The sequence below is a fragment of the Apteryx mantelli genome, chromosome 3 (genome assembly GCF_036417845.1).
Source record: "Apteryx mantelli isolate bAptMan1 chromosome 3, bAptMan1.hap1, whole genome shotgun sequence".
NCBI classification, from domain to species: domain Eukaryota; kingdom Metazoa; phylum Chordata; class Aves; order Apterygiformes; family Apterygidae; genus Apteryx; species Apteryx mantelli.
Window position 1 is genome coordinate 111,158,761 of NC_089980.1, and position 27,617 is coordinate 111,186,377.

General features: G+C 36.7%; 1 protein-coding gene across 1 annotated transcript in view; it reads right to left on the reverse strand.

The window, feature by feature from the left end:
* The window catches only part of PRIM2 (DNA primase subunit 2), a 107,082-nt gene that overhangs the window by 75,880 nt on the left and 3,585 nt on the right, over nucleotides 1-27,617 (reverse strand). The window contains exons 4-6 of the mRNA XM_067294157.1: nucleotides 25,408-25,528; nucleotides 11,675-11,770; nucleotides 10,692-10,829 (exon numbers count right to left, since the gene is read on the reverse strand). Of these exons, the coding sequence (XP_067150258.1) occupies nucleotides 10,692-10,829; nucleotides 11,675-11,770; nucleotides 25,408-25,528 (355 nt within the window). The remainder of the gene's footprint in view (nucleotides 1-10,691; nucleotides 10,830-11,674; nucleotides 11,771-25,407; nucleotides 25,529-27,617) is intronic.

Here is a 27,617-nt window from a genome sequence, read left to right on the forward strand (position 1 = left end):
CTATAACCTCTCAGCCCAAATCGGGACAAGCATCATGTAAGCATCATGTAAGCATCACGTGCTAGGCAGGAAGCATAAGACAAATACAAGCCATGAGCAATTTGAGTGCAAGGAAGCCTAGATGCAGTAACAAGCCAGAACCCTCTCCTGCACCTCACCCCATTAACTCTGTGCTAAGCAGAGCTCACACAGCCAGCACAGCCTACAGCCACAGCCAGCTTGGAAAATAGGAAACCAATGAAGTTGCTCCGAACTCCACACTTATCAGGCAAAATGCCCGATTAGACTGCTGGAGATAGGTTGTGGAGCTACTGCAGGGACCTGGAGAGAAGGTCAATACATGAGGTTGTTTTTAGTGTGTATTTTTATATTTGTTCTAAAAGTAAGAGGTCCCTTGAATTCAGACACAACACAGAAAATTAAGCTTTCACAGAACTCACTTTACAAAGCCAAATAAATTTATTTATTCTAAATGGTGCATCTCAAGTTTTTAAAGTTAACTTTAAAACTGACAATTACTTTAAAATGTTTTACAATTTCCACATTTTCCATTGTTTTTTTACAATTTCCATGTTCTTCATTTTCTGTTTTGAATCTTGACAAACATAGAAAACTTTTGATAATGAGTCCAATCATGCAGGCAATGAAAAAAGTATAATTGCTACCCTATTTCCAAGAAATCCTAAAACTGCATAATTTGTTTGGTAAGTGACAGGACACAGTAAACAAAAAGGAAGATTATACATTTCCTTTTCAAATTTCCAAAATTAAACAGAGATAAATTAGATCTCAAGCATTTTAATTTTAAAGACCATTGTTACAATTTAGACACAATTATTTAATACAAATGCAAGTTACAGATCAATTCCACCCTTCACATTTTCTGCCTCAGTCTTTACTGACAAGGTTTTCCAGGCTTTTATGTCTGTGGAAATTATTCCAAGAGTCCATGAAACTTGATGGGATGTACCTGAGGATGCCGAGATAGTTGACTAATATTAGCTACAGTAATGTCAGCTGTCAGTAACAAGGCTGCTCTCTATCACTGTTAGAAGTTCATGGAGATTGGGAGAGGCCCCTGATAGAGGAAGGCAAATGTTGCATCCATCTACTGAAAGAACACCACAGATGATTGAGGAACAGGCTGGTCAGCCTTACTTCAGTCCCTGGGAAAATCACAGAGCGATTCCTCTCAGAACACACTTCTGGGCATACAATGGAGAAGGCAATCAAGAATAGCCAGCATGGATTTACTAAAGATAAGTCATTTTTGACTAACCAGACTGCCTTCTGTGAGAAAATGAGAACATCTGTGTATGAGTGGAAAGCAGTGGATGTCGTCTATCTTTACTTTAGCAAGGTTTTTAGCAGTGTCCCACAGCATCCTTGTATCTAAGTTGCAATTTTGTAGTCTACTAGATGAGTGAAAAGCTGGTTGGATCAGCAGTCTCCAAGGGTAGTTAGTGATTAATGTTTTGTACTCTACATGGAGGCCAGTTACAAGTGGGCTTAGATCTTTAAGGGTCTATTTATCCTAAGATTTGTCCTGTTCAATATCTTTACCAATAACCTAGAGGAGACAAAACTTCGAGTTTGCAAACATCAGGTTGAGGATACACTCAGGAACACAGCTCCCAAATGCGTTAGAGGAGTAGGCTGACAAGAAATTATGAAATTCATCAAGGACAAATGCAAAATCCTGTAGCTGTGATAGAATAAATTTCTGCACTGGTACAGACTGACGGGGAAACAGCTCTGCTGAAAAGGACCTGGAGATCCTGGTGGACAGTATGCTCAACAGAAGCTCAGTCAGTAGATCAAGGGAAGGGCCCTTTACTTGGCAGTCGTTAGACAACATCTAGAATACTGTATCCAGTTTTGGTGCCCCCAGTACAAGATGTTGATCAAATGGAGCAAGTTCAGTGGGAGGTCAGCAAGTTGGTCATACCATCACAGGCAAGACTTTGGGATTTGAATAATGCTTATGTAGTTTACCAGATGGTTTACTTGTACACAGAGAGCAACAAGATGACAAGAAGCACTAAATTCTGAAACTTTTCTGTTCACATTTAGATATATATAGACACATACATATATGTATACACACACACACATCACACCCTACCAAATGAACATAACCCATAAGGGGTCTGTGAAAAAAACTCTCCTCTCCCACTCTCATATAATTAAGGCCCCATCCTCAGTGGAACGGTCAGAAATTAAAATTCAACAACTGAAAAACAGTAACAGAAGATCCCAGAAATAATGAAAAACAGCCCAGGTAAGGCAATACAGACATGCCTACTAGTGCGGAGATTACATTCTCCCCCGTTACATACCACAAGAGGAAAGTAAGCCATTTCAGACAAAGCAGTTTCAGTTCATGGCAACATCAAAGAGATCTACATGAAGCTACAGTCACCTATTCAGAGCTGCAGTGGTTGCAAGCATAGCCAGGCTTAAAACACTGACAGAGCAGGGCAGGCCTACAGAAGTGCAACATGGAGGCCTATTTTGAGTAAAGCCAACTCAGTAATGTTTATACACCAAACTTTTGATTCATCCCTTTCTTCAGGCTAAAGTGAAAAGATCATGAAATAATTGGATATGCAGATATAATATAGTACATTTCTCATGAAAATGCAATGCTGGACTTTGCAATAAGGAATGAAAAAGCAACTAGAAAATATGCTCCCTAGATAGAGGAGACTCACAACAGTGGATCAGTATTTCCCTGTAGGTCCTTAACTTGGGATTTAGTTCTACAATGAACTGCAAAACAACCTGAGATAATCCACCAGGAGGTCTAACAACAAAAAAAACACACTTTCAGAATCTGTTTGGCAGGTACCCAAGAGAAACTTAACAAGGTAACAGCTAAAATCAACTGAGTGGAAAACACTGACTACCCAACTTTAAAATATATCTCTGCATTCCAGATATTCAGGAATAAAGTAGTACCTTCCTCAGGCAGATATGTTGCAGGCCACTAGTGGGCAAGAAAGTGATGACAAACTAGTAACCTGGTAGCAGAGTGTAGGCCAAGGCAGAGGCAGCTGGTGCCTTCATGGAGACAAGTAGTCATTTGAATAAGGATCTGCTTCTTCATAAGCCAGAATTGCAAAAGGATTACAACCAGTGTGCCCTGAAGGCAGCATAACATAGGTCAGGCTTCCTAATGCCTGGTACACCAAGGAGAAAGCTTTTTGTCCTGTTAATTCTTCAGTAAGTAGTGATTCTAGCACTTTAGGGAATCCTCAATTGACAGAGCAAAAGCTTGCAGCTGCTGTCTGCTACACAGGACAGATTACCATAAAAAAATGGAGTTACTGCCAGATACTTTCTGGTGTTATTACTATTGCAGTCAGACACTGGTTTAACTCACACTTTCCTTCCTTGTGCCCCAATGTACAAGGCAGATCCTGGAGGAAGCTGCAGCAGGAAGCATTCAATCACACCTGATGAGCCATTCTCAAGTCGCAAAGCTGGAAAGGCAACAGGCCAGAGAGAATAGCCCAACAGGCCCAATACTGCTACAGCCAAGTTTCACCATCCTAACTTGATTTAATTAGACTGCAAATATAATGTTTCTAATATTTCAGAAAGACAGCATTCCAGTGATTTCAGTGACAGCATGTACAGACTGCCAGTAAGACACAGGTGGGACCTTTTATATAGCTCTCTCAAACTCTATTTTTTGAAACAAACATTCTTAGAGCAGAGACTCTGGTTTAATTTTGTATATCTATAGCTTTATGCATATTTTAAAACAAAGAAGCAAGCTTTGCCTCTTTATTGGGAAACTCTGCTCAAGTATACTGCCCCTATAAAATGCACCCTACTTTTCTATTACCAGCACAAATTATTTTGGCAAATAATCTCTCTTCATTTACAAGAGCTATAAAGATGTCCACTTCCTCTCTAGGATAAATATGCAGATTAGCAATTATTTGCAGAAGATAATATATTAACAGATGAACTTCCCTGGGGGAAATGGCAGTAAAGTGGAAAGGCATACAGTGAGACAGGCCAGAGTCAGTTAGAGCAATACTGACAGTGACAAGCATCTCTAAAAATATTCACTTCATCTACATTTAAAACAGTTTTAACATAAAAATTTAGTTAGAAAAGCATATTGTTACAGTTTTTAAGAGTTCAAAATACTTGAATTGTGGAATCAGTACAATTAATGTTTCTTTTCAAGTAGTCTTATAGCAGAATTTCCTTTAAACAAGTCCTAGCATAGGCATTGCTGAGAAGACCTGTGCACACTTCAATTCTATTCTTACACTTGCTGCTTAAAGATGTGCTACAAACGTTGGAAAGCTTCTACACTTTAATTAACCAAATGTCATCTGATATGACAATCAGTTGTTCAATTTACTTTATGTCTGACTTTGACCTGACTGGCAGTCCCTTCCCATTCTTCTTTCAAATGGAAAAGAATTTAGTATTTAGTCCTTTCCCTTTCAGGGTGAGATGACCTTTATCATTAGTAGGAATGGCAAAAACATGTTAACATCACATAAGCAACTTACATTCATTGGCTTAGAACTTCATAAACTTTACTCTGGAAAACAGCCACTCTCCATATTTCAAGGAGAAACGTATGCAAAAGACTCATGTAATTGGACAATGTTATTTTTAGAGATTCAACCTATTTCTTTTTGCCCGCTCCACAAGCTAACATTAAACATCTTAAAACATGTCCTCTCCTTATTCTTCTGCATTCCACATTTGCTGCCACCTTTGCTTTTAACTCAAACTGCCCAGCACATTTTACTTCACATAAATAAAACCAAACTGTAACCAAAACTTAAGATAATACTGCTAATTTAGGTCTCAAAATCATTTGCAAAGTAACTTTGGTAGCTTGCATGACTCCAGTTCTTTCTTGTAATGTAAAACCACCATCTTGTTAATGTAACACTCACTGCTGTGTATGTTGCTTTCAACCATGCAAAAGATTTACTCATTTCACTGCGACTGCCCACAACAGCAAGTCCTACATACCCAAGCATCTATATTTGGTATGCTATTAAAAAATTTATTCTTTATGAAGAATGTGCAACATTTTGGATTTTTGAGGAACAGATTTACAAAAAGGTGTGCAAAATGCCACCTAGAATTTAACGTCTACCTAAGGATCCAAAAAACAAGGATTACAAACAACAGAGATAATGAAAAATCACAATGATGAATGGAGGCGCGTATATTCCTTTACTATTTGTGTTTTCTTCTGTTGTAAAGGAGCTCTGAGGATTACAGCGCAAAGTTTCCAAAAAATTCCTCCTTCCCTTACTTCTGAAATAGCTTTCAGTATGGAGCAAAGCAAGAAAAAAAAATCACTTTAAAAAGCAAATTCAAGGCAGGTACTCTAAAGCACAATGAAAAGATACAGAAAGAACATTTCTATCAACAGAAAATGAAACTAGTATTGAGATTAGCCAGAGAGGATGATGAGCTGGAGCAGGAAAAACTCCAATTTTAAGAATTGGGCAAGGGCAAATACTCCACAGAGCCTTCAAATACAAGAAATTTCAATTTGTTTCATTTTGTAAAATGAGCAACTACACAAAAAGGGAAGCAAGAATAAGAGTATTATGTATGTTCTACAGGAGTGGCAAAATTAGCATAAATACTTGGAAAGTAAAAGTTTAAGTCAAACTATTTGAAAGTTAAGACAAAAAAGCGGCACATGTTTCAGGAGTGTTATAATAAATCAAAGTCAGGATTTGACTATGTTTGCTCAAATGTTGTTGTAGTCAGGCAACAACGTTGCTTTTCAATAACCCCATTTATTAATCCCAGTGAATAAACTGTTCTGCTCCAAAAGCAGCCTATCAACTACATCAGCCAGAAGTATTGGCTAGACAAAGCATGCCTAAGACTTATTAGTCAGAATTAGCTGCAAAAATTAATTCTGCAAAGTTGTAGGTAAAGATTCAATATACTTGTTTCCAGGGAAGTTTATGATTTACTGTAAATCACAGTGGTAGCTAAACTGTGGCTCTTGGGGGGGGAAGACACAACACTCTAGGCAAAACTAGAAAGCATTTGAAATTCAGATCTCAGTAATGAGCCTGTAATAATACAGAGAGTGGTGGAAATTCAAACCCCATTGCTGCAGAAGAGATTCAGCTGGCATTACATTCCAGATAAATCAAGTCTTGCCAGGAAACAAATGCACTCTCAGCTTGGTCTCATTCCTCAGTGAGCCACTGGAAGGCGGAGAAAGGTACTAGGTATGTCTTCGCAGACAGTATAGCTGCCTCCCTGTGCCACTCCAGTGTCCTGCTCTGTTGGCAGCACACAGGACATGCAGGCTAGATCACTCACCAGCTCCCTTCTGGAAAGTCGATTGATTAGTTTTTTCCAAGAAAAGCCAAGACACAGTTGACAAGATATTCTGTCATTAACTCTGGTGTAAACCAGCTCCACACAGACAGTACAGTTTCCACTTAGCAGCTCTCTGTGGGTCACAGAAGGCCATAAAAAGAACAATCAGAAGAAAACTCAAATCCCTAATAAAGAGTCACCCTGAAACGCACACTTCTGTCACTTCTGTTTTCTTATTAGCCTCACAGGCCATATATTCATTTCTACCGTCCACAGTACATCGCTCTCCGGATTACTGTTACCAGCGGGCTAATAAATTGCTGTCATGTGACATTAAACAGGTACTATATTAATTGAGGCACTTCCAGGTGATCTATGACAACAGGAAAATATAAATAAGTTATACTTCCTGCTAATATATTTTATTTCAGTATACTTTTTCTGAAATACTAGCAACATCTCAAAAGCTAAGCAATCCCACACAATTTAACTCCTGTATATCTATCTTTGTTAGTTTTAACATCATGAAACACCTAACTTAATTTGAAGACAACAGTATTTCCAAGTGAATCACATTAGGACCATGCAAAGAGTGAAGCAATGGTTTAGACTGCAAAGGCACATTTAGTACTTACCAAAATCCTATAATTAATAGGAGATTCAAGTAGCAGATAGAAGAAATGGAAAGACAAAAATACTACTGTGTGAAGTCTAATTTCATCTAGCCTCCTAATATTATTCAAAATTACTTTATGCTAGCAATCTAGGCAGTTGCTAAAAAACACATGTACTTCGATTAGTAGAAGAAATAAGATACTGTATGATGGATTTCAGGAAATAATCAATAATGGGACAATTAAGAAGCCACTGCAAAAAGTTAATCTACAAAGAGTAAGTCCAACGAGACTCGAGTTTTCTGACACGCACACAAAAATCAATCCCCTTGATTTTGTTTCTCCCACTCAAAATACCACCATTTTATTCAACAGAACTGTACCTTAGACAATGACCTTACAACAAGATAATACTTAGCAACGGAAACCAGCCGTTGCGCTGCAAAACTCACAGCAGACTTCGCCATGAGAGATTCAGAGGACAAAGTCATTGTAATCATATTTTACACTGCAGTGCCAAAGTTATTACCTTACTAACCTTGTATGTGCATATTATAAAAATCATTCATTTATGTTACGGTGAATTACTTTAAGTTAACACTGGGAACACAACACCTGAAATGAATTTCAAGTGACAAGACCCTCATTAATCATACTTTCTCACCATTAATGCCACTACATAAAGACTTCGCCTTCACCAACTGAAAACGTAGGTGTTCTAGGAAGAAAACATTTTGCGGATGGTGCTACATACACTGATACCTTTCTGAAATTAATGGGTTCTTGGAACATATAGCATAAAAATCAACCAAACCCGCATATTTTACTAATATTTAATTTTAATAGACAAATCATTACAAACATTAGTAAAACTAAAATAAAACTTATTTGATGAATATTTCTAAAATTTTTGAAGATTACATACCAAATAGGGGAAGAAATAAACCAAAGAGATATGAAAATTAGAAAAGATGAGTGAAATCTTCCTTTTGTGCTAAGCCCTCAAAATCCAATCATATGGTTAGTGTATATTTGATCAGATTATCAAGGTTATACTGCAAGGTTAAAAAAGTGTATTCTTACCAAATCAAGAAGAATAAACAAGTACCATCAAGATTATACAAACTAAAATTAGAATTTTGATTTCTTACAGTACCAGACACTTCCTCTGTTATTTTCAGCTAATTTTAATTAGTTTCATTTGCAGAAGGTATGATACCATATGATGTCAAGTTCTGACAAAAAAAATTTCACAACACAAAATTTTACAGTGAAGTTATAATACAAAACCCAGCTAAGTTACTACTTGAACTGATAGCTCCAAGATTTGGGGCAGGGATTTAAAAACAAGTATAAGAGCTCTACTGAAAAACTACCAGACTATGAATTCAAAGCTAGGTTATGCTACCAAAGATAATTAAGTCTTTGAAAAGCAAACTCTTCAATCCCACAATAAAAGCGCCAATGTTACACAGGAATACATACATTCTCAAGCATTTGCTTATAGCCTAAAAATGTAATGTTTAATGAGCACTATAATTTTAAGACCAAACTTCTCCAAACTGTAACACTCATTAGGATAAGAACAACAATTAATGATTCAATCTAGGTTATACAAACACCTGACATGAATGAGGGCATCCCAATCATAATCGAGTTTTACATAGTCTATCATACCCATCTCTGGAATTTATCAAAAAAATTGTTTCAAAGGAGGAGCCTATAATACAAGGAAGCTAATATAACTATGTTTGCTCAAAACCGTTGTGCTCAATCTCCTTTCCTCTAGCATTTAATCCTAGAATACCTAAAATCGCAGAAATCGAAAACAAAACTAACAGGTTTAGTAAAGACTACTATGTTCTTTTAACGATGAAAAACAGCACTTTTACATGATCAATCTAAAACCTTAATCTCTATATAAAGCATTCTATTAAATCACACAGGAAGAATATCTATACCAGATACTAAGTACTAAATGATACTACAAGAAAAGTAGTTCAAAAAACCTCCATGCATCTTCAGCAACAACGTTAATTCTGGGAATGACACATTACATGGAAGCTCATGTTCGAAAACTAAAACACTTTCAGCAGGTGGGACATGTGGTCTGTCTCCACATCCATTTCAATTAATCACATAAGGTGGTGATTCTGGAGGCAAACTGTTGTTCCATACAAATACTGGTCCATACAAGTTAGGGAACTGCTAAACATTAAGTCAATCTCTCAATTATTTTAAGGACACTGCTCATAAAGGTGAGTCCCAACCAACGATCCCGCAGCTTCTTCTGCCCCCTTCCCCTTTTTGTTCTGCTTCAGATTTTTCTTGAGGCAATCCTTCTTTGTGCAATATGCAGTTTAACACAACTCTGATACTGATCTGCAGTTCTGGATCTGCAATACTAATCCAAATGTTCACTGGAGAATCTTCTGACTTCAAGAAACAAAAATTAAAGCAACTCTCCTCAGGAAGAGAGATCCAATACTCATAATAATATTTGCAACTTAAGTTCTCTGTGTTACTATTACAGAAATAACCAAATTACTGCATAGCAATACTGTAGAGATGTTTGCAGATCAATGTAAACTCAGCAAAACCCCACAAGTAAAATATAATGCAATTTGAATAAGTTTGCTCTAAGTTATAAAACAATTCTAAAGCTAATATTACAACTTACATGAACCGCAGAAAATGTTTGTTTTCTACAGCTTAGTTATTAATGGCACAAAGAAAATTATTTACTATCAAATGGTCAGAGAATATGGAAAAAAGGTCCTTGCAGTATTGATTCTGCACATAAAATTAACTTCTTCAGTTGCATTTGCAATTGTCAAGAAGGCTTGATAGTACTACCTTCCCCAATTATTGGGTTGCAAGGACTAAACTCATACTAGAGATGTCAAACTTGTTTTATTTTTAAAGGATGAAACAGAACACACAACTGTTTCATTTAGTGACAGGTAAGCTATTTGACTGATCAAAATGAATTTGTGCCAGTGTCAATATAAAGCATTCTAAAAAGTACTATGAAATATTTACTATTCTCTCAAACTACTGTATCAACACAAATTCATTCTCATCATATTCTTCTTTTTTTTAGAATCTCGGCCAGAACCATTCTGTAATACATAGTTAGGCAGCAGCACGAGCCTGGGCCAACGCCTAAACCACTCAGTGCTTTGGAGCCCCATGAAAAGTAGCATTAGCACAAGCTCGCCCCATAAAGCTGAACAGCTTCAGAGCCCCTTGCAGAAGCCAGGGCAGGCCTTCATCACCAAATCAATTTTACGCAGGGATAACTCCTTCCAAAAAGGTGTCTACGTGACTGCTTAGAGTAGTATCACAGAACCTCAGAGAGGCAAAACATACATCACATTACAAATACTCAATAACATCATTTTGTCCTTTAGAAGCATATAATAGACTGTCAAAGCCAAAACCGATGATCAGAGTCAAACTACCACATGGAAGATGCAAACCTCTTCTTTAGATATAGCATTTAAGCCTAATTTGGATTATCACAACATTAAGACCTGCAATTCTTGAATGCTAACATAATGAGAATTAATTGCCTATTAGAAAGTACAGAGAACAGAAATGAATATTTTTTCCTGATAGAATTTCTGGTATCCTGCAAATAGAAGCCCATAGATTTACATCTCAAAAAAGCTACTGCACAATATTGTCATTAAAGTATGCAACAAAAGTTGTAAAATTAGACTTTACCAGACTTACCGCCAATGCTTTAGATAACTTTGTTCTATAGTTATTCAAAACAATTGCATCAATGTCCTTAAGTGGCACATATGCAAAGCCATCCTTGATAAACACTCTTCTGGCTCTAAATAGCTCCACAGCATCTGAAAGTCCAACCTGAAAAAAGAAAGGGGGGGGGCGGGGGGGAAGCACCACTATGGATTAGCAACAAAGTGCATTAACAATGTTTACAATCCTAAAATTCAAGCCGAGACCTTTAAAGTCATTTTGTATCTTTTAAGAAAGCTTTAGGCAAAAAGCAAAACTTCTGAAAGCAAACGATTACTTTGAAAGAGCTAATCATTATTTTGGTGGGAAAAATATTATTGCTTACAGAAAACCACACAAATTGGCAAAATAAGGTACTTCACAATTTGTATCTATGACTATTAGCCCGATTACATAGTCTTGCATCAATGATTTGGTATTTGAAAATGGACTTCTGCTGGCCTCCTGTTTCAGGTATCTTGAAATATTTGATTCATGTAAAATACATACAACAGTCCTTGGAAATGGATCTAGAACCCAGCTATCTGCACTTAGAGGAGAACTGGTGGATTAAATTAGATGCTTGTTCCCTCTCTCCTTGCTTTCCTGAAGAAAGAACTGAAGAGTAGTTCAACCAGACCAAACTTAGTTTCGGCAACTGATGTTTGACTCCATCCTAAACAGCCTGTCAGCCAGGTGATCTGTCTGGGAAGTGTTAACAATTAGGACCTTTTTTTGTGGCAAGCGATGGGGTGGCAGAAGAGGGCAGAAAACATTAATGATAGTTTAAAGCCCCCTTCATCCTTATCAGCCCCTCCTTTCACCTTCATACTGCCATGAAAAACAGGAACTCACTAGTCTCAGTTAATTCAGATATTTTAATCATCTGCTAATAATGGAACTAAATAACTTAAAATCAGTACTCCCAGTTTTAAGGTAAGGGAATGAACACAAATCTGAAGTTTTCTACTTACCTTATAGAACATTTGTTCTTTTACTTTAATCATACTGAGGCCAGGGGTAGATGCACACAGATCATTTGCCCATTCATTTTTCAGGTCTTCACTGATCTGTAATTAAGAGGTTGTGCTTTAAAACTGCAGGAATACTTCAGAATTTGGGGAAGGGGCAGTTCATGAGAGAAAAGATTACTTGATTTTTATCATCATTTTAGTTGACAAGACAAACAAAATGACTACATATTCAGCAAGTGATCACTAAAAATTAAGCATAAACCAGAAAAAAAAAAATCAAAACATCAGTGGGCAGTAATGTAAAATAATGTTCCTTCTGAAGTAGTAGTGAAGATATAAAAGCATATTTTTACAGACTAAAAGAACTACGAAACACGTTCTTTTAAAAAATGACTTATAACAATCCCTGCTCCTAGACTTACTGCATTCATTAAAACAAAGCATAGTGACTCAATGGCAATTAAACAGTGGAGGGTTAAACATACTTTTATCAGACTTTAAACAAAAAGGTTAGCTACAGCTAATCTTTAAAGCCAAACTTTAAAACACGATGGATTTTCATGGAACTTGGGAGGGGAGAACAGTAGGATATTTACTATTCTCCAAATGTTAGTGCTTTCACAGTTTTGGAAACAGGTAAGTTAAACAGCAATGAGCTAATTTAATTTTTTAAATTTCAAGTATTTCAAGTATTTTAGCCAAAATTTCTTACTTGAAAAAGTCAGGAATGACGTTACATTTCCTAATTCTTAAAAATAGGGGTGTGTGGGGAGGGGGGTGTGCGCACGCGTGTGTCTGAATATATGTACATAAATGCTTTGCAACTGCTTAATAATGTGGATTTTGGATAGCACCAAATATAACAGAAAGCTGTATTTAAAATTAGCATATTTTAATGATTTTTACCAACCAATGAATCATTTGGGGGTTTTGCTCAAGAGAGAAGAATGAAGATCAAAATTTGAAATCAAAGTGTTCTGCTCTAACTCCTAATTAACCTCAGGTTTTATATCCTGAAAAAATAAGTCTTAAATGAAAAATAATAATAAAATCATTGATAAAATCATAAATAAATCATCCACTCTGAAAAAATAAAACACACATGTTGGTAATCTAGTGGTTAGACCTCATAACTTAACTATATGCAACAGTCTTAAACATTCACACAATAAGTTCTTGATAATGTATTATGGAAAAGGTCCCTGACTGAAAGGAATTAAACACTAAGGAGCACAGAATACCTTCCCAAAAACCTAGACGGAGACAGATGTCACCAAAATATAACAAATAGCATGACACAGCTCTACATAAACTTGACATGCCCTCCAAAATCAAAACCTCCAGCATACCTTTGTGGAAATGATGTAAGAAAATGCTTGTTAATCAAATTATTTTATGACAATCATCTTTTTGTTAGCCTTTGCAAGGAAAGGTTCCCACTTTTCAAAAGATACATCCTAGAAATCCACACAATGTCACACATGCTAATAAAACCACTCTACTACTTCTGGATGATGTATTTCTCCTCTAAATAGGTATGAATTTTAATCACCACCAACTGCAAGCTTGCTTTTCACCTAGTATACACCAAAATTTTAATTCCAGAATAGTGACATCCATTTTTTTCAAATTTAGCACAGTTTCATGATTTCTAAACATATGGTACACTTGGTATACAGATTGCTCAAGAGGGCCCAGTCCACCAGGTCTTTCTAGTCACTTGGTGAAAGCGACTTTGAATAACAACAGCACAGTGTATTATTGTACAGCCATCATGGTTACCATTGTACCATTTCTTCTATGGTATCTCAAAAGAAAAAAGTCAAACACTGAGTGAACATTATTTCTACAAAAAGCCATTAAAACACAGTCCAGTGACTGACTTAGGGTTAGGCTTGCAGGTTGCAGGAGAAGGAAGAGTGGAAAGGCAAGGGTTGCTTGCTTATTTGCTTTTCAAAAGTCAGTTAGCTAATTTTAATCAATAAAACCATCCTAATCAGTATTACAGTTAATTTTAAGTTTTCTTATCATTTAAATTTAACATAAAATAATCACAGTCCAACTCCAAACTTCACAAGCTGTCCAGATGCTTCTTTATTAGTAATGTGACCATCTCAAAATTTTTGCAGATGCAAAGTCAGTGACTTTAGATCTTCTTGCAGCTCACTAGCAAGAAGTTTTTAATAGTTGAGTAAAAGTTATCCTGGTGAAACCTCCAGAAAAAGAGGTTAATGGGCCATGACTAAGAACATGGATAAGTCTGTGGACAGGGTTACTGAAAATACAATAAGGTCAAATAAGTAAAAGTAATAAAGCAGTTAAATAAATTATTTCCTACAGCCTCAGGTATCTTACAGGTTAGGTAAACCATCTCAATATGCTCCAATACCCTTCTGCAGCCCTCCAAACACTTTGCTCACTGCTTCACTGCTTTTTCACTGAATCCCCACTGTCTTCATATTTTCAGCTAATGGAGAGAGAAAGGAAGGAAACAAGGATATCCTCAGCTCCTTATTAAAGCTGACAGAAGGTTCCAGGATATACTAGTGGTTGCTAAGCATTTAAAAATAGAACTTGTTTCCCTAAAGACTGGAACATTAAAAGAAAAGTGCATAGGTAATAAGGATTTCTCCATTTTTACATAAAAAGATGTAAAAAGTAAATCTGACTGAAGGCACAACAATGAAAATTATCTCACATAAAAATTTGAAGAGTAGCAAAATTGATATGGTATTTTATGTGACAAAATAATCAATATTTAAATTCAGACTCAAGTTTTCAGTTACAGAATGGCACGTACCTCTGTAGATGGGGCATCTTGAAACATGTGCCCCATTTTTTCCTGGCTCATCCAACCAGGAAAAGCTTACTTTTTACAACACTACAATTTGTACATTTAATAATTTCATATCTAAAGTGGCACCCACACGAATACATTCCTGTAATCATTAATTAGACAAAATTAAGTACAGCTTTGAAATCTTGATTAGAATCCTAAAACATAAGCAGGCTGCTTAACTTTTGAGAGAACTGGAAAATGTTTGTCAGATAAAATACTCTCATGCCCAAAAGATAAAGACAACAGCAGAATTCTACGGAGGGTGTCGTGAAAGAAAGGTGTTAGCAAGCACTTAGTGAGCAATTCTGAATTCTCAGGTGCCCAAAGCTACCCAACAGCAAGACATGAGGCGCCCCTTCCCTGCTCCTGCCTCCTCGCAGTTGCACAGTCCTGGCTCTCTTTGCTCCAGCATTGGTGCTCATCCGACTTGTCCCGAAATCAAATTCAAATCATTCACCCCAGGAAAATAATTTACTAGTTTTGCTTGGTTTATTTGTTGCCAGTTTAATAAACTGAATCTGCTTATCACCACCAAATGAGACCACGGGAAAAGGTAGGATCATAAACACTAGGAAAAGGATCTTCCCCTTTCGGTGGCAGCGGGCCACATGATATGGCTTGAAACAATTTAACACTTCACCCTAAGCCTTTGTGAAACATGAGAAAAACAACTCAAGACAAACAAACAAAAAGGAAGGTGTAAGAAAAAAAGGAAGGAAGGAAGGATTAAGAATGTTTTATTTGGGACAAGCTGCATAATTTCTACATTGCTTGCTTTCTATATGCAATTGATTCATTGATTTTGATCAGAGAATCATCCTGGAGCCATAACGAAACAAATTTAGATTAAAATATGAATCAGTTTCCCATTTGCTGCTTCCTTATGCCCAAAGAAAATGACTGAACTATCTATAGAAAAAGAGAAGGCACTTGATGCCACCATTCTCCCTGTCCAAACCATGTTTTCTGCAAAATCCAAAACTGACGATCGGTTAGGACTGAGGATCTATGAGAATCAAGTTAGGACTTGCTATTCCTTCATCATTTCCAAGTCACAAGATAAATGGCAGTCAAATGTCACCTGGACAACCACTGAGTGCTACAGCACATTAGCACACAACTAGTGTGGGTACCCTTCCCACCTCTTCTATAATAAGCTGAAGAAAACGTGATGTAGAAGATATCTATTCTCCACTGGGTCACTGCATTTCTGGTAGAGTTACTGCTTCAGATTTTAGAAATCCATGTTTGCAGCAGAACATCTGCCTCAGGATTCAAAATGTATTCTGAATGTTGTCTAGTTGTTTTTAGCTAGATTAGGTAGAAGAATGCTTTTATTTGCCACCTCATTTTTATTGCAGCCTTTTTTCCAAGCAGGTTCCAAGCTTTTCAAAGCAGGTAACTTCTTCAAAGCAGGAAGCGTGTACCTCAAAGCAGAAAGAGTGTGTACAGTACACCAGCACAGAAGAATTCAACCTTAAATAAGACCTTTAGAACCTGCTCTAACTCAAATGAGAAACCTCACAAAACTATTTAATAAAAATCACACTACTCTACTGCACTAAAAGGGACACAAGTAACTTACTGTACAGGCTGTGTTTTAGTTCTCCTTTAATTAGTTTCACAAGTTGATTTTAAGCAGTAAAAGCTATCTTAGAAGGGTCCATTTAGATTTCTGTAAATAATCAGCATCTGTTTCTAATCAAACTGAGATGATTACCAAATTAAAACTTTTAATTAGCATTTTGCATAATTTACAAACTGTTGTTCATTATGTTTATGAAGGTGAAAAGGGACAGCCCCCGTAGCTACATATTTTCAATCACATTTATTACTTATTTAACTCCACTTCTATAAAATGTCACCACCACCATATGTGCAAATAAAAACCTGCAACTGGAATTACTGCAGCAAAATGCTAGTTTTCTCCAAGACTGATAACGAAGTTGTGCTTATATTTCAAGGATCCATTAGAGAAGGGAAATAACAACCTGTCACCACCTGTCCTGTTGGTGTGCAAAACCAGGGCAAGTACCTGTTCTCCCCTCCTCCTCCTCCCTTTCAACACTTCCCCCTCATGGATTTATGAGATGTGCTTATATTCTCCTGCAAATCAAGCTTGTATTAAGAAAGCCTATAACAGAATACTACAATTAGTTTTAATTCTAAACGTTTTCCTCTAACCTCACCCCATCTCCCCATCCCTTAACAAGTTAACTTACTTTAAAAAAAAAAAAAACACACACAGTGGAAAAAAGTTCCTTTCGAATCAACCCTCCCCCTCCCTTTTTTTTCCCCCCTTTCTCTATTTAAGACCATCTCAGAATAAGGCATACAGCCAGTTGGTAAGATTGCTTTACAAAAGAGATTACTTTACAAAAGAGATTGCTTCACTACTACTTTGCAAAAAGGCTATCCATCTTCCTTGTTTTGCTGCAAAGTAAGCAAGCATTACAAGTTTTATACCACCCCCATGTGGGGTAAATAGACCTGCCAGCTGGCCTACCAAATCCTAGTATTGCAGTACAGTGACCTAGAGAATACCACCCACCAGCTGAATGGGATTCTCACACTGCTAATGGTTATGATGAAAGAGGTCTCCTTTGAATCTTTGTTTTCCTAATACCTCAGTAGAGTCATCTACAAGAGGTAGCTATAAACTTAGAAATCTGTGTATTTTTTCCCTTATCCAGGACAAGAACCAATTAAAAAAGAAACAACCAATTTTGTCTTCGACACAGAGGCTACTTGGTTTCACTTAATTTAAATCTATCTTCTGAAACTTGAATGATTAAACTGAAAAATTGTTACTTTCTTTGAAATGAGGTCCTTCAGGATGAGAGCAACCTATCAGGCTTTTCAAAGTGCCAACAGTACACACAGGTTTCATTGCCATATTTAACAAACTCTAGCATTTAAAATAACTATCCTACTTAAGTCTTTTCACATAGTTTTGTTTCTATTATGACTTTTAGAGTTAAGTGGCAGAATACGTATTTTTAGCTTACACTGGCAATAAGGCACTATTTTCCACAGAGACATGCATCAGTTCTGACCTTTGCTGTCATCTGTAAGACAAGTATGGTTGATTTTCAAGCAAAGGACCAAATAATAATTTCACATAGCAGCAAACTAAGCTAAAAATTCAGAATCATTTCCTTCACAAACAAACTGCAGCCTACTGGACATAGTAACTGTTTTAGCTTGACATAAAGTTTTCATAAGATAAATGCAAGCTCTAGACACTTTCTAGTTTTAAGCATTCTTCCCCATTCTGTTTGGGAAAGGAAGAAATCTTACTTGATGCCTCTAAAGTGCTATTAGAAAAACATTTTGATTCATACACCTGCCACCAAAATGGATAATTGTAGTCATAACCTTTTAGTAGACAGACACAATATTGAATTTTTTCTTTCACATATATCTGTACTTATTAAGGACACAAACCAGTCACATTCTCATAAATCCAAATCTAGTTTTAGGATCTTCTGTACCTTCTAAACAGGCAGTTATAAAACATTAAAATTTTCAAGAAGCTAAACTACAAATATTTATACAACTGCCCCACTGAGATAAATGCTTTTGAAGAAAGCATAATAGTAATATCAGAAAGTCTCTCATAGGAGTGCTCTGATCATAAAAATGGAAATTAAAGAAGTTTAATTTCTACTGCTTAAAGCTCAAAAAGTACTTTAACTGCAACATCAAAGAAGAACTATTGTGGAAAAAATGAACTCCACTAATATATTTTACTCTTTCCTCTTATTTTGCAGTTCTTATTCTTTCTTCTCTGGCAGATGCACTATGGAGCATTAGCTACACCAACTGACTATTCCAACCTATCTTTCCCCATTATTATGATACAAAACATTAAAACAACATGCTGTATAATGCCATTAAAAAATTAAAACAGTTAATTCTGCAACAACTGTCTGCTACTCAAAAATAAGGCATCTAACCTATAAATTACAACCTCAAAAAATATGACTTTTATTTTTATAATTTCAAGAGGCCTTTCAGAGGTCAACATCTAAGGTCATCTAACGTCAGAATCTTTTGTACTCTGGTGAGATGTAGCACCAACACAGGAAAAAATGTATTCAGAAAGAAATATACTACACTTCCAAATTTATTTCTTCTGGCTACTGTATAAAGTTAATGCAGAACAGACATTAGGGGGGATCTAAATTCAATCATACATCATCCTTACACCACAGACAAGGATGTGGTCATTGCTTTTCTTTACTTGTGGAAGCAACACCAAAGAGGAATTATGTCTATCTGAAGGAACTAGCAGTCAGAAGACAAGATGAAAGAAGGGTCACAGGAGAGCAGAACCACTGAGGTGATGACCAATGTCACTGAAATGTAAGTTTAGGATAAAGCTTTACATTCTATGCCACATTCTAGTGGATCAAGTTTAATTCTTGGAAAGACACAGTAACAAATGAAAGTATTTAATAGCACTCAGAAGAAAACAAGTAACAGCCCACATGGACCCGTCAAGAACAAACTGCATTGGGCCAATCTCATTGCCCTTGTCACAGCGCAACAGGCCTCAGAGATAGGAAAAAGAAGCAGAAGTCATATTGTGTCAAAATTCCTTAAAGTCGCTCTTATATGCAAACAACAAAACAGCCCAAGTTTATCTGCTATAACCTGTGTGCAAAACCAGTTGGAAGAACCATGCATGAAAGAAGTTAACTCAAAAATAGAAGGATGTATTGAATCAAGTTCTGCAGACATCCATCCTGGGAATAGCACTATTTAAAATAAAAGTTAGATTACATGTTTAGATACCAGGAGGCTAGGAAGACTGCAAGGGCTCTAGAGAATAGGACCAGACAAGAGAATCTGGTCTAAAAATAAGGGCTGTATTTTAATACAGAAGTTGCAAGGTTCTACATCTAAGCCAGTTCTGTAGAAAGAGAGAAAAAGCTGATTAACTGTTAGTTCTGTGTAAAGGATTTAAGCGAGTTTGAGAAAACAAAGCAGTGGAATGATTACTTAAGAAGGCTGCAGAATCTCCCAATAGGGAGATGCTTAAAAATAGATCATAAAGAACAGCCAGTAAAGACACAGTTTGTCTTTTGACAAAAGATGAACTAGATGAGCCTCTGATGTCTATTCAAGATCTGCACTATTATATTTGATTCTAATTACATGTCAAATAAAAAAGCCAGGCATTATAAGAAATGACCACCACTGATAAAGACATGAATGTACGCATAGTGGGGATAATGCAAGCAAACTCTGGAAAGGGTTTTCATGCACACAGCAAATGAAACTGCCATCTTCAAAGGCCTGTTGAAAGAGTCAAAGACTAGTAGAGGAAAGGGAATATACAGCATTTTGAAAGCAACCACAGAACATTTTGTTCCACATAAACAGAAGAGAGTCACTGAAATAGTTTCCAGAGGCAGACAAAGTCCAATCGGTTAAGATGAACAAGTTTAGTGGCAAGTTTTCACAAGAGCTGAGTAGGAAGGAACCAGAAGTTCAAAGTCTTTTCCAATCAAGATACATCAAGGACCTTCAGCTACAAACAATGACAGATCTTCCATGTGATCTCTAAGGACAAACAGTTGCTCTTGGATCCAGATTAAATTATGCAAGGCAAAGAAGAGAAGAGTCAAACTCTCAGGCTGAGGGCTTCAAAGGAGATACTACTGACAGTGCCAAAAAAGATAAAGAAGTTGGAGTAAATGGTACTCAAGAGAAAAAAAGTCCAGCTTTGCTACACTAAACATAAGCTAGGAAAACATCTAAGAGAAGAAGTAGGATGACAGAAAAGTGAAACTAGCGGAAAACAAAAAGCTAGCAGTGAAAAGCCATTTTTAATTACCAGGTAAGAGTTTAGACTGTAGTAACAGTGATACCACACATCCATCAAACAAAGTAAAAAAAGTTGTAAAGAATGGAATCCTACTGCCCTCGCCACTGAAACAGAAGAACATCTTTAACAGAAACGGTAAGTTAAAAGAGTACAATCAAAAGTTCCACAGCCATACTCAGTGAAAGAAGGAGAGCATGACTAAGTAGACTAGAAAGTTTCAGTAGAGAAAGCTATAGCTGAAAAACACCAGAACGACCTGAAGTTGAAGTTGGGATGAAAAAAAAAAAGAAAAAAAAAGAAAAAAAAACACACTATAAGTGGTACAGGCAGCTAATTCAGTGATGAAGTGGAGAAGTAAGACATTGGCAGGAAAGCTCACTCCTTGAATTGTTAAATTTTCTTTAAGTTTAAATCCTGCAAAGAGAATGCCTAGTATGAACAGCCTCAGTGCATTATCAGCTGCACAGAAGTACATTATAGTGTGGAAGAAGTTTCCCAGAGTTTAAGAGCAGAATTAGGGATTACTTCTATAGTTATTTGTACACAGCAAGTAGGAATGTAAGAAACTATGGAAATCAAGCTGGATAAGCTACAGAGGGTTACTTTATGACAGACATGAATAACAAAGAAGAATAATGACTACACTGAGGTAAGAAACAGGAGATAATGGCAAAATAAGTATGGCAGAGGAATTCTGAAAATTAACAGTTTAAAGACCCTAGAGTGTATGTGGCAGTTGTCACTTAACTATCCAACTCATTTGTACAAATGTGAAGAGTTCTGTGGAAGTTCTGTGAACAGAACTAGAAGAGGAAGGTTCCATTCAGTGTCATTTTAGGAAATAAAAGGATTGAGCAACAGCTGGGGAAAAAGTCAAATCCATGGAAAGAAGGAACTGCTAATGAGTATAGTAATTAACATATACTTGACATTTGCAAAGGATGAAGAGAAAGATAATTTAGACTTCTGCCAGTGAACTTCCCTTATAAAGAAATACTACTCCAAATACTAATTTACAATAACTGGCATGTGTTAGTTGCCAATCCAGGGGATTCTACTTCTAACCCTCGAGCAAAGGTAAAATATCATTATGACTAGATAACTTTTGACACAACTTCTGTAATGGTATAGAGCACAAAGGAAAAGAAAGGGGGGGAGTAAAACTCTAAAAAGAATACTCTCACCGCTTTGCTGAAATATCTTAAAACAACTCCAAAAAGAACATATTAGAGATACCTATTTATACTTCAGAAGCATGCAAAACTCAGCCTAAGATCTAGGAGCTATCATGCTATGTGACATACATAGACACAGCCTTGAAGAACAAAGAAAAGATAAGCAGCATACAGACTGAAGGAAGGAATAAAATTTATTCCGTTTTTGTGTCTTCAGGTTACTATTATCATGATTAATTACTACCCCAGTGTTGGGTCCTGTAAGAGCAAATGGGTGTATTATGAGAAGTTTAACACCTTAATTCAGGCATTTCTAAGAACACCAATGGCCCAGTATTTTGTGGTTTTCCTTAAACTTAGATACATTGAAAGTTTTCCAATAGCTAGCTGTCTTGGTTGCAATAATAATTCTGATTATGTCAAAAAAAGCTATCATAACTTCAAATCAATACACGATGAGTTAGCTCACACTATGAGGGTCCAAAAGCACTATTACAACAACGAATCATATATGGCCAGCTTTCTCAAGGGCTCCTGATATGGGCACGCATAACGAGCCACATGAAAAAGAGGGAAAAGGACAAGGGAAAAAGTAAAAAGGTTGGGGGTAGAAGCAGGGGGAAGAACAAGAGGTGCATATCCAGCAGGGCATGCGACAAAGCACACAGCCAATCTCACTGATCAAACTACATTACAGAAAGTGGCCTTGGCATGCAAATGTCAACTGACTCCAAATAGGCTACGCAGCACAATCTGACAGGAAAAAAAATGGCATTCCTTAACTAAGCAGAGAAGAACAGATGCCCAGCTCTCAGCAAGAAAGAGAAAACTTCCTAGTTAAAACCCAAGTGCCACTTACATTATATAGCTCTTTCATATACTATTTTTGAGTAAAATATTTCCATCAATGACTAATGTTTAAAATGAATATTCACTGTATTTCCCTTTAAATATCTTTAAAAACCCATATCAGCAGCTTTTACTGCCAGAAACTGTCAGGCATCATAACTGTAATTACTCATTTCTAGTAAGATTCTAATGCTTTAATCTCCTAAATTAATGTAAATCTCAACTGCACACCTGTGTTTGCATGTTCTTTGATGGGCCCTGTCACCTTAAATGTCAGCATTTACTTCTCTTGAGTGCTGCTTAAGGACTTCCTGTGCTCCCTATGTGACTGACTCCACACACAGATTTTTCTTTTTTTTAAATGTGCCTTGAGAGCTGAAAATTAAAAGCCATGGGTAAAATGCTTCAGTATTTTTCTAGATTATGACAGCATTATCCCTTAAAAAAAATTTGTTTTGTACAGTAAGTATACAATAGACTAAAAAAACACCGAAATACCTGCTTCCGTGATTCTTCTATTATTGTGATAGATAAGCATTCAATATCAGTGAAAAATACACTTTAAAAGTATAAATTAAAACTAAGCAAGCTCTGGAAACAGTGAACAGATTAGTAAGTATTTCTTGTTCTCTGAAGAGGGAGGGGGAAATTACACTGCAGAATCTCTTCCTAGATACTGAATGTTCCATATTAAAGTGTCAGGAAAGGCAGTTTAGTGCTCTCTGCCTTTCAGGACAAGAATACAACGAAAGCAGGAAATTCTCATATCTGAATAGATCATATGCAAACATATTCAAAGGCTGACTAACCATATAACATTAAAATAACAAATATACATGACTGGGCCAAAAAGGAAGTAGTCATGGACCAAATGTCGTTTGTCTTTTATGTTGTTTTTTTTTTAAAGCTTAATTTTGAAGCAAAATTGTTTGTCTGTCAAACAACAAAATATGCATTAACCAGTCTCTCCTCCACTACGCAGTCTCCCAAAATTGAGTGGCAAATTTCAAATTTAGATTTACATTTCATTTAACAAGAAGCTATCTATGAAGTACTTCCTAAAAAGTTGAGACAAACAAGATTACAGACTGAGGCCCAGAAATAAAGTAGTGCCAAATAAGGATAAAAAAAAGTGTTATTGTGCATGAGATCTGCACAGTTATCAAACAGAAAGTTTAGTCAATGTTCCTGTAAATCCAGTACTCTAAGCTTAATTGCTAGAGCCTTTCTGCAAGATGGCAGAATTTTAACTAACACAAAAACACTATCCAAGCTGCCATTTTCCCAGGGAATAGAGAATACCTCATCAGAAATATCCCATGATTGGTCATCAGTTGGATGACATTGCTCTAAGTAAATCATATTTTAAACCACGTAATAGATATCCATAACACTTTATCAAAATATTACTTCCTAAAAGTTGTTATCGTAAAGGTATCACATAACAAACGCTGCTCCCAGGCCAATTTGCAAGGGAAGTCAAACTGAGATTTAACAACAGTGTCCTTCTTGCATCTTTATATATAACAGCACCAAAGGTGTTCAATAACCAAATTACATAGAGGCTCCTGTAGCTCCAATTGTAGGATCAATTTTCTGTGTTCTTTACTAAATAGCTAACTGATTTTGAATATTTGCTGTAAGCAGCAGCAAATCCCACTCTGCAAAAATACGTAACTGTAAACTGAAGCCATTTTTTCAGATCACACACACAGAAGGGGAAAAAAAGAATTAAAAAAAAAAGACTTGTTCTCACAACAGTAAAGAACAACAGGTAGTAATTTAAAATGCATCTTTTTTTTTAAGTATAAAGATGATCATACATTAATTTTTTACTAATTACGTTTACTCTGAGAGGACATCTTCATTATTTAATAGGCCCACCTAAGCATTGGAGTTACAGGAGCATTACAGGCAAAGCTGGAGCTTTCTAACAAAACAGTTCATAGCTGCAAGGCAAAACTACAATAGACATTTTCCTGTAATCCACTTAGACAAATGAAGCACTACATAGCCATAGGAACTACTTTGCTATATCCCTAAAACATCGCAGAAGCAGCAGTTATTTGTCTACAGGGGCTTGGTACTTTCAGGGGTTTTCATAAGTTTGTGAAGGACTAGAATGAGTTTAGGTCAAAAGGAAAAATTCTTTGAATATAGTTCGAATGAGAATTCCAGAACTATGAAATAAGAGTATTAACAGAATTTTGGATGCATTGCCCATAGCTTATACTTAGCGGGCCAAAAACAAATGGTTTATTAAACAGAGAGAACAAGCTAGACTCTCTGTAAGAGATTTGCCCGTGTGTATCTATGTATGTATTGTACAACATTTCCAGATCAAACAGCATTGTTCGCTTTGTACACTATAGAAAGAAGCCAACACTTTAAAAAGGATTAGTAGATTGCAAAGGTTCTAGAGCCAAGTTTATGAACAAAAACATACGTTCACAAAGACTATTTAAAAACTAAGTGAGTAATTTGATGAGAATGGATCTCACAATACATACTTTAGGTTAGAATCAAACACAAACATCACTTTCTTATCACTAATACCTTCAGTTAAGGGGAATTTTCATATTTTACATGATTCATCACATATGCAAAAGGCAGTAAGGCAAGTCTGACCTGAGTGTTATTTGCACTGGTGAACAGCTGAGACATACAAATGTTCTCTCTGAAGGACACAGTAACCCATCTAAAGTTGTGATTCTATGATACCTCCTGTAAGCTTTTGTAAATATTGTTGGTTAGCCTTTTTTTTAATTATACGTTTTTAGTTAGAAGTGTTGGTTGACTCGGATAGACTAAGATTCTCTTGCTGCAGCACAAAATTACTTCACTTAGTTCTCATTTCTGCGGCATAACCATCTTCCAAGTTCAGAAGGTGTTCTGAATTTTTTTTTTGAAAAGCCACAAGTGTGTTTTTAAAATAGGAGTACTAAAACTGACTTAAAATTGACTTAATGAGAATTCTAGCAAACATCAGACACACACACTACATAATACAAAATACAAGATGTAACATACTTACAGCTTCAAATGATAAGTTAACATGCTCCAGGAATTTCTGCCTTAAACTGTCATTCAGTTCGTTGAACCGATATCGAAAGAGGTCCATTTCTTGTTGAAGAAACCAGCGCCTGAGATCCTCACTACAAAGAAATAATAATAAATATATATAGGTTATGCATTTTCCCTTCTATCATAAACTAGATGTCAAACCTAGTGAACACAGCATTAAAAATATTTCTGACCTTGGCATGGGACTGAGGACCATGGAAGAGAAGGCAGCAAACCCCTCAGGGGAAAAAAATAATAAAAAAAAAAATCACTGAATCAGAAGAGATTTTTGAAGAGGTAGTACAGAAAGAAGCATGACTGTGGATGTTTTGGAAGAACAGATATACTCAATCTCAATACTGGAAATGCTCTGTCAGTATTAAGAGCTGTTATTCTCTCTCAAATGTTTTTCACCCTTTATTACTTGTTTTAGTTAAGAATAACCAACTGCAGATATTCTCCATCAATGTTTAGAAGACAACTTTTCTTCTTCAATGTATTTCTTAGCACAATTAACTTCACAGTTAATCTGACAAAGCAAATACATTATGAATACTACTGCTTTTAACCATCACACTTTTTGGGGGTGTCCATGGGTGTGAAGGAACATGCACACACACTGAGATACTATGACAAAAGTGCTCTATGCTAGGCAACAATTAACCTGGAAGGAGGCTAGGAGAAAATGTATGGGGATGAACACAGCTGAGTAATATAAACAGAACAGGTAACACTTGACAAGACAGCAAACTGGGTTTAGCAGCTGCAGGTAAGTGAGTGGAAGGATAAACACAGGGGGACAGAAAAGGAGTCAGTAGGTAGCATAAAACAAAAACAATGAAGTCAGTCTCCAAGTACTCACTGTATTACTCTTTGCATAACAGACTGCTAGAATGCTAAGCATCAGCACATTACTCAAAGCTACCATGAATAGGTATCAAAATGCTAATCACCAAAGTAACACCACATGTATGCGCACAGAATCTGGAAGATACCATAACTTGCTATAACGGAGCATTCTTTTAAACAGTCCTCTGAAAACCATGCTGAGTGTTACTGCCTTGACAATTCACAGAACAAAAATTCTGCAGTCTTATACTGTTTTCTTTACAATATTTGAGCTCTCTTCCCCAGAGGGGAATAATGAATTGCAATATACCTTCAAGCGTTGGGGGGGGGAGGGGGGGAGCAAAAGCTCTGCTTGAAATAGGGTTTGGAAAAGAAAGTAATTAATATTCAAATTACAATTCTAGATGGAAAGGCTCTCTCTAGATCTTTCCTAAAGTATAGTCTGTGGACAGTTTCAGTGATCAGGATGTACAAATGATGCGTGCAACTTAAAATGTAAGTAAATGCATTGATGACTTATCTTCTCTAGTTCCTCTGTGATCATTTTGCACAGTAACAAAATCCTGGGATCAAAGCATAAATAACAGCAATAACTTCAGACAATTTTACTCTTGCCCTAACACAATAGCTTTATACCGCGTTTCTTTCCCTAAGCAAAAGTCAAGAACGTACAGCTACTTTGACGGCCAGCCTCCAGAGAATTACCTTTAGTTCTTCCTGTCCTCCAGGAGAGTAAATCAAGGGCTACAATCACCCCCTACCCACTCAAGTGTAATACTTTTGTGATAGGTGCTAGTTTGTTACATCAAATCGGGAAGTGATTTTACGATGAAACTAGGTGCTAATTACGGGCTAAAACCACAACATCCTGCAATGAGGGCATGTACCCCGCCTGAGATAATTAAGTGGAGCCAGCGAGGCGGCGATGTTAGTTTAGATAGCCTAATATGGCAACGGCGAGGTCACACAGTTGTAAAATATATGCATGACCTGAGGGTCACCACACACAACGCAGAGGAAGACTCCAGCCTTCATCCCCACGACCACCAGAAGGCTGAAGAAGACCCCCTAGCAACAGCCGGCGCAACCGCAGAAGTTACAGGAAGTGCCATGTATACCCGGGGCTGGAATCGCATATAAGGGGACTGTGAGGGGGAGATCGCGCGCGCCGTTGGTGGAGCAGGAGACTCCCTGGCTGCCCAGCGCTGTTTTGCTTACTTGTGACTTGCTCAATTATTTTATTAAATTGGAATTTATGCAACCCGGCCCGAGTGGTTGTCAATTTGTCGCGTTTACCTATAACACTTTCATGTTCTGATAATTTATCTCCAA